We start from the raw sequence: 7,135 nt of genomic DNA on the forward strand, positions 1-7,135 counted from the left end.
CTGGTCCCGCGGCTCCAGTGGACCTGCCGCAGGCATTCCTGTGGACCGTCCGCTGCTCCTGCGGCTCCGGTGGACCTCCCGCAGGCACGCCTGTGGCAGCTCCACCAGAGCCGTGTACCAGCAGACACTCCACAGGAACGGCTGCGGCAGGTCCACCGGAGCCGCGGGACCAGTGTGCGGGGCGGCAAAATGGCTGTGCGCCTAGGGCGCTAAAAACACTAGCGCCGGTCCTGATTGCAAGGTGATTTTAAGGGGGTTGTGGTATTGCCATCCTTACTTCTGAGCTGCCTTCAGAGCTGGGTGGCTGGAGAGCGACGGCTGTTGGCCGGGCACCCAGCTCTGAAGGCAGTGCTCTGCCAGCAGCAGCACAGAAGTAAAGGTGTCAGTACCATACCATGACATCCTTACTTCTGCACTGCTGCTGGAGGCAGCTCGGCCTTCAGAGCTGGGCTCCTGGCCAGCAGCTGCTGCTCTCCAACCGCCCAGCAAGGAAGGCAGTGCCACCACCAACAGCAGTGCGAAGGTAAGGGTAGCAGTACCACAACCCCCCTACAATAACCTTGTGACCCTCCAACAACTCCTTTTTGAGTCAGGATCCCTACAATTATAACACTCTGAAATTTCAGATTTAAATAGCTGAAATAATGAATTTTATGATTTTTAAAATCCTCTGACAGTGAAATTGACCAAAATGGACCGTGAATTTCGTAGGGCTCTACATAACCCTTCACCATGCAGCACACCTCCACACATTAGGAGAAATCCGTCCCCTGAAGAGAGCCAAGACAAGGTATAAGTGGTGCCTACCCCTTGTTCTGGCCCTTTGCAGAGGACTGAATCTTGTCTTACTGTAATTTATGATTGGCTAGCCCCTAGTGGTCGGGGGCAGGGCTCAGCTACCCTGGGGCTCTCTTCCAGTTTATGTCCTATGTTCCTAAAGCTCATGCTTCAGGCTTTCAGCTCCTGTGTTCCCCCCGCCCCCGCCTCAATGTTTTCTGTCAGGGGTTTTTATCTTCTTCCTCTGGACTATCCGGGATGGTCATGAGATGGGACATTGGATGGGGGTGGAGAGGGCCAGGGCTCTGAGCTGGCACGGAGCGTTCTCTCTCTCAGGTGCTTGGCTGGCCTGTTCTTGCTCACATGCTCAGGGTCTAACTGATTGCCACATGTTGGGTCGGGAAGGGATTTTCCTCCAGGTCAGACTGGCAGTGACCTTGAGGATTTTTTGCCTTCCTCTGCCATGTGTGGCTGTGGGTCAGGTCACTTGCCAGGATTAACTGGGTGTATCTCACTGAATTATTTCCATCACTGCAGAGGCCTCAGGCACTCAGGGCCTTGTAGTTCTCGGCCTCTGGCAGATAATAGTCTAGTCTCCAGTGCTGGTAAGACTTTGGTCTGCTTTCAGTAGTTGGGCTTAGCATGCAGGTGCTGGGTGGTGTTGGTGCCTGTGAAATACGGGAGGTCAGACCTTGTAGTCCCTTCTGGCCTTGAATTCTATGAATCCAGGCTCTGAGCAGGATGCAGGATGCACTGTGCAGGCCAGGGCACGATTCAGCCCTGTGATTCCACAAATACAAAATAAACATTCAGGTTGATCTAAACCAAACAATTTGGGGAGCAGATAATTTTAAAAAGCAGCTTTTTATTGGCAGTTTAGTATTGAGCCTTCATTAAATAGCACAAGAAGCAGCTTGTTATAAGAGTGGCACAAGGGTCTGGCTATTTACAGGTCATTCATGTATTTGTACAAATCAAGCATAAAGAATCACTTTAACATAGTTCATACTTTGCTGCCCTTCTGTGATAAAATTATCTCCATTTTCTTAGGCCAGTTTATAAATCATCTTTTAAAGTAAAAGTCTTCTAACAGTTAAGGATTCCGGTGGAGCTGGTGGCAGTTTACCAAGCCGGGAAGCTCTTGGGGGCAGGAACTGTCCTTGTTCTGTGTTAATACAGTGCCTGTTCCATGGCTAGGGCTCCTAACCGTTGCAGTAATGCCAGTAAAATACAAACAAATCATACGAATAATCCAGTGTAGATGGCTCACTCTGATGTTGAGCTGTCATGTTGCTGACTTCAGCTTGCCACAGAGAGCAAAATAACACATACAAAGAAATATGCACTTTATAAGGATTCATGTGAAGACTCACATTTAAGACAACTCATTTTGTATTTGGGTTGCCAATGGAGCCTTTGTACCCACTGTGCTGCATTGTGCCCATAGCAGAGAAAAGGTGCCATGCTGCACTGAAGCAAATCCAGCCATCCATCCAGATTAAGGGGGAGATCCCCTATTGGCATCTCTCTTTGCCAAGGAGGCGTGATCTCACCCTGCTCACACCTCCAAGGAACTCTGGTCAGCCTGGCTTTGCAGCTGAGGAGACAAATACAATTTTATAGGTGGTTGATGATTGTGTCACCCCATGTTATCAAAGCCCAGTTCACGCGCACCTTTTCCACATTCTCCACTAGAAATGGTGTGTCCAAATGCTCCTCGAGGAGTTCATTTCTAGGGGATCTTTGTCCTTCCTGAGCCTTTGTAGTCACCCTGAGTGGCTGGCGCTCCCAGAAGCAAACTGCAGTTGCCTGGAAATGCACCACCAATCCTATTGCTAACCGAAAGCACTCACATGCTACTTGCCTGAGATAGTGCCATGGCCGGTGCCTGCCCGAGGCCCCTGCAAGCAATAACAGTGAGTCCCCCTCTGCCCTCAGTGAACGAACCACATCCCTAGGACCTGGTGCTTTTCAGCCGCCTTCCTTTCTTTACTCCGCGCCGGTGCCTGTGGGAAATGCACCAAGCTGGCAGAGTTTTCAGGAACTTTTAGCTCTCCTGCGGCCTTCAGCCAAAGGGCTCAGGCCTGGGAGCCCAGAGGGGCTGCGCCGTGGGGCTGGGGCCATGCCAAGAATTGTTAGGTCAGCACGGCTTCTCCTGGAGCTGCCTCGGAAGCCTGGCTTCCAAGGTGGGTCCAATGTGCCTTCCCGGGGGCTGCACAGCCACTCCCCTGGGGGTGCTGGGGGATGAAGGGGAGGGTCACCCAGTGCCAAGGCTCCGCGCCCTGGCTCCCATCCTCCCGTGGCCTCGGCACAGCTCCTGGAGCCGCTGGCGGAACTCGGGGCGCAGCAGGCAGTACAGCAGGGGGTTGAGGCCACTGTTGGCATGTGCCAGGCACACGGTGACGGGGAAGAGGTAGGCGTGCACCAGGTAGTAGGCTCTGTCCCAGGGCAGGGCGCCCAGCTTCACCAGCACACCCCAGAGGGTGAGCGCCTGGTTGGGCAGCCAACAGAGGAAGAAGGCCAGCACAGTGATGGTGACAGCGCGGGTGACCCGGGAGCCCCGGGGCCGGGTGCTGCCCAGCCGGCGCAGCAGCAGCAGGTAGCAGAGACCCAGGGTGGCCAGCGGCAGCACGAAGGCCAGCAGGATCTTCTGCAGGTGGTAGAGGGCTAGCCAGTCCCGGCCGTCGGGGAAGCGCAGCAGGCAGAGCGGCTCGCCGGCCACGCAGCGCACGGCGGAGAAGAGGGCGGCGGGCAGGCTGGCCAGGCAGGCGGCGGCCCAGAGGAGCGCGCAGAGGCAGCGCACGGAGCCGGGGCGCAGGCGGCCGCTGGGGCGCCGCAGGGCCGAGGCCACGGCGCGGTAGCGGGCCACGCTGAGCGCGGTGAGGAAGAAGGCGCTGGCGTACATGTTGAGCACGGTGGCGGAGAGCACCAGGGTGCAGAGCGGGCCCCCGAAGGGCCAGCTGAAGTCCAGCGCCGCCTCGGCGGCCCAGAAGGGCAGGGTCAGCGCGAACTGCAGGTCGGTGGCCGCCAGGTTGCGCACGAAGGCGTCGAGGCTGGAGCGGGGGCGCCGCGGCCGCCGGCGCAGCAGCAGCAGCACCAGCAGGTTGCCCGCCGCGCCCAGGGCGCACACGCCCAGGTAGACGGCGGCGATCAGGATCCGCAGCGTCAGGGCGGCGCGGGCCGGCACCGCCACCTCCTCCAGGGTGCGGAAGCTCGGCCGCTGCCAGGCCGAGGCGTTCGGGAGCCCCCCAGACGCGCTGGCGGGGCCCCCTTCCAGCCAGGCCGCCCCGCCGCCCTTGGGGGGCGCCCCGACGCGGGCTGGGACCATGGCCCTGCCGGGGCCCTGCAAGGGAGCGCGGGCGGGCGGGCGGGGGCCCAGCCGAGACGTGCTGCAGCCGGGGTCCCTCTCAGGGCCTGGGGTGAGTGCGGCAGCTGCCGGGGAGGGGCCGGTCCGAGCGCAAGGCTGGGCGCCGGGACTGAGGACGCCGGCTGGCTGGGGGCCGGCTGCGAGGCGCTTTTATCGGGGGAGCCGCCACGGAGGCGCCTCCCCTGGCCCCGGCGATTGGCCGCAGGTGCCAGGCTGCGGGCAAGGAGGGGGGCTGGCCGGTCCCTCGCCGCCTTGGCCGCCCGCGGCCGGAGGGGCCGCCAGCCCCCGGGTCGCACGGAGCTGTCCGCGGTGCTGAGCCTGGCCCCTGCGGGCGGCTCTCCAGGGAAGCGGCTCGCGCCCGGCTCCGGGGAGCCCGGGACAGCTGCGGCGCTTGGCTGGTGGCTCGGCTCCTCCAAGGGGAAGGGGGTGAGTCTGCAGCGCCGGCTGGAGCAGGGACTAGGGTGTGCGGCGCTGCTCTGCACGGGCGATGCAGGAGACCTGCCGCCTCCCGGGGCAGGGCTGTTTCCTGCGGGATCTTGTCAGGGCGCTGCGCGTTGCGGGGCTGGAGCCTGTGAGGCGGTTCCCGCTGCTCGCTGGCTGGTCCGGGGGCACCCGCTGGAGACCACCAGCAAGGGATTAAAACCCGCTCCTATGGGTCCGCTTCTCCCCTTCCCAGCGCAACCAGGGGCCACTCAGCGCCCCCGCCAGAGGAAAACAAACCCACCGGGCACTTTCCGAAAGGCCTGAGCCTCCTATTACCGCCAGTGAAGCCCAGGGGCTGCAGGAGCAGCCTGTGGTACTGCCCAGCCCCGCATGCATGTGCCACTGGGTCACAGGGCCAAGGGTCAGAGCTATGCCCCTTACACACACACATTGCCCCAATACATTGTCACACACAGAGAAGGACTCACCCACCTACACACACACACAGTGCCCCAACACACTGTCACACCCTCACACACAGAGAAGGACTCACCCACCTACACACACACTCCCCCCAACACAAGCTCTGTAGCCTGATCTATGTATTAATTATATTGATTAAGCACTTAAGCATTCCAGTTATCACAGGGCGGATTGAGGGGTTCTTGTCCCAAGAGCAGGCCCAGTATTACTGAAATGGCTGTGTAGCTGGGAACCCGATGGGCACAAGTGGGTGCACTCACACTATGGGAACTCTTCACTATTTCCATTTAGCACAGTCACACTCACTCTGTCTCCGGAAGGTGGATAGAGATAATACAGAAAGGACATCTGAACATCCATGCTTACACCATCCCTTGCAGAACAACCTGCAATGCTAGCCATTATCTTCCTCATCATCGTCACCTTCCTTATCTTCATCAGTGGCCAGCATTCTGTCCCCTCCCAAGGACGACATCTCTCTGTCCTACCGCCCCTAGGCTGGGATGCAACTTGTATAATATGTTACACTGACGCCACTATGTCTAATGCATATTCAATAGGGACTCCCTCCTCGTCCCTATTTGTATTTCCTCAATCTACTAATGTTGAGGTGTCCTACCTTTTTAGGTTAGTATATTAATGTTTTCAACTCATTATCATATACATCATTTCATTGCCACGGCACTCTTATGGTTGGATGTTCTTTCCAAAACTTCCCAAAAGCTGTTTCTGTGGTTGGCTGATGTCATTATGGACACTTGACTTCCAGTTCTCCACAACTTAGGGGTGACCATTGGGTCGTTTATCTGTGCCAAAGTTTATAGGCCTCAAGCCTCATGCTAACGGCTGAAGCCAATGTCGTACAGGAGATAGGCCTTAGGTTTCGTACGTTACTGCTGAATATAATAAAGGCGGCATAATAAAGGCAAGGCAGTGAATATAGTAAAGGCAAGTTCACCCCCACAAATAGCCACACTCACATACACACACCCCTCAACACATGGTCACACTCACAAACACAAATGGACACACTCACATACACACACCCAGACACACTCCCCCAACACATGGTCACACGCACACACACAAATGGACACGCTCACATACACACACTCTCCCCTGAACACATGGTTACACACAAAGGGACACATTCATATACACACACACACTCTCCTGAACACACGGTTACACACAAAGGGACAAACTCACATACACACATACACTCACATACGCACACACACTCTCCCCTGAACACATGGTTACACACAAAGGGGCACACTCACATACATACACAGAGAGAATTTAAAATAAGGAAAAGTGTGTAAAGAAAGACAATCCCATTGGTAACCCGTCACTCAAAGCCCCAGCCTAGCCACTTGCAGGAAAGGTCTGGCTGGGGATGTGAAAGGTCTGTGGGGGAGGGGACATTTCCCTACACAGAATGAGCCTGTCCAGATTCTGGTGTTCTCCAGGCCTCTGGCTTTGCCTTGCTGAACCGCTTTCTGTGAGAATGGATGGGTTGTTGGAGAGACAGGCACTGAGAGGGCACAGTGCTTGGCACTGACTGGCAAACCGGGGGCCAGCCCTCTCGCTCCTCTGCCTTGAGCCCATTCTTGGCCAACCTCATGAAACACCCAGGGGGCAAGATGGGTTCGCTAGGGCTCTGGGACATTGCCATGCAAAAGGGAGAGGAGCTAAGGCTTTGAGGGCCCAGCTGTGGGTGTGAATCACACGGCCTCTTCCTCCTCCATCCTAAAGAATGGACAGAGTGGGAATATTGCTGGAGCAACCTCTGCATAATGCATAGGCAACCTGCCAGGCTTCAAGCTGCTCTAAGCAAAGGTTAGCATGTAACAGGCACTGTTCCCCACCAGGAACCCTCCCTGTGCCAACCCACCTCTTCCTCCAAGGGTGGTTTCTATTTATTTTGTGTCTTCAGTTTGGTACTGGTTTCAAATATGTATTAAAAACTGAGCTAAAACTCAGATACATCTCAGGTAAGAGTTTAATCTAGCTATCCTGCAATCAGAAGATTCTGAGTAGTTTCTATATGGTTGTTCTGTATCAGCATTGTTCATACCTAGT

At 56.5% G+C, this 7,135-nt stretch overlaps 1 protein-coding gene across 1 annotated transcript; it reads right to left on the reverse strand.

Moving 5' to 3' along the window:
- Positions 1-1,720: 1,720 nt before the first annotated feature.
- Positions 1,721-4,105, reverse strand: LOC127058660 (relaxin-3 receptor 1-like). Its single transcript, XM_050968929.1, has one exon. It carries the CDS (start codon positions 4,103-4,105, stop codon positions 3,035-3,037), a length of 1,071 nt encoding a protein of 356 aa, XP_050824886.1. The 3' UTR covers positions 1,721-3,034.
- Positions 4,106-7,135: the final 3,030 nt, after the last annotated feature.

The sequence above is a fragment of the Gopherus flavomarginatus genome, chromosome 9 (assembly GCF_025201925.1).
Source record: "Gopherus flavomarginatus isolate rGopFla2 chromosome 9, rGopFla2.mat.asm, whole genome shotgun sequence".
Lineage (NCBI taxonomy): Eukaryota > Metazoa > Chordata > Testudines > Testudinidae > Gopherus > Gopherus flavomarginatus.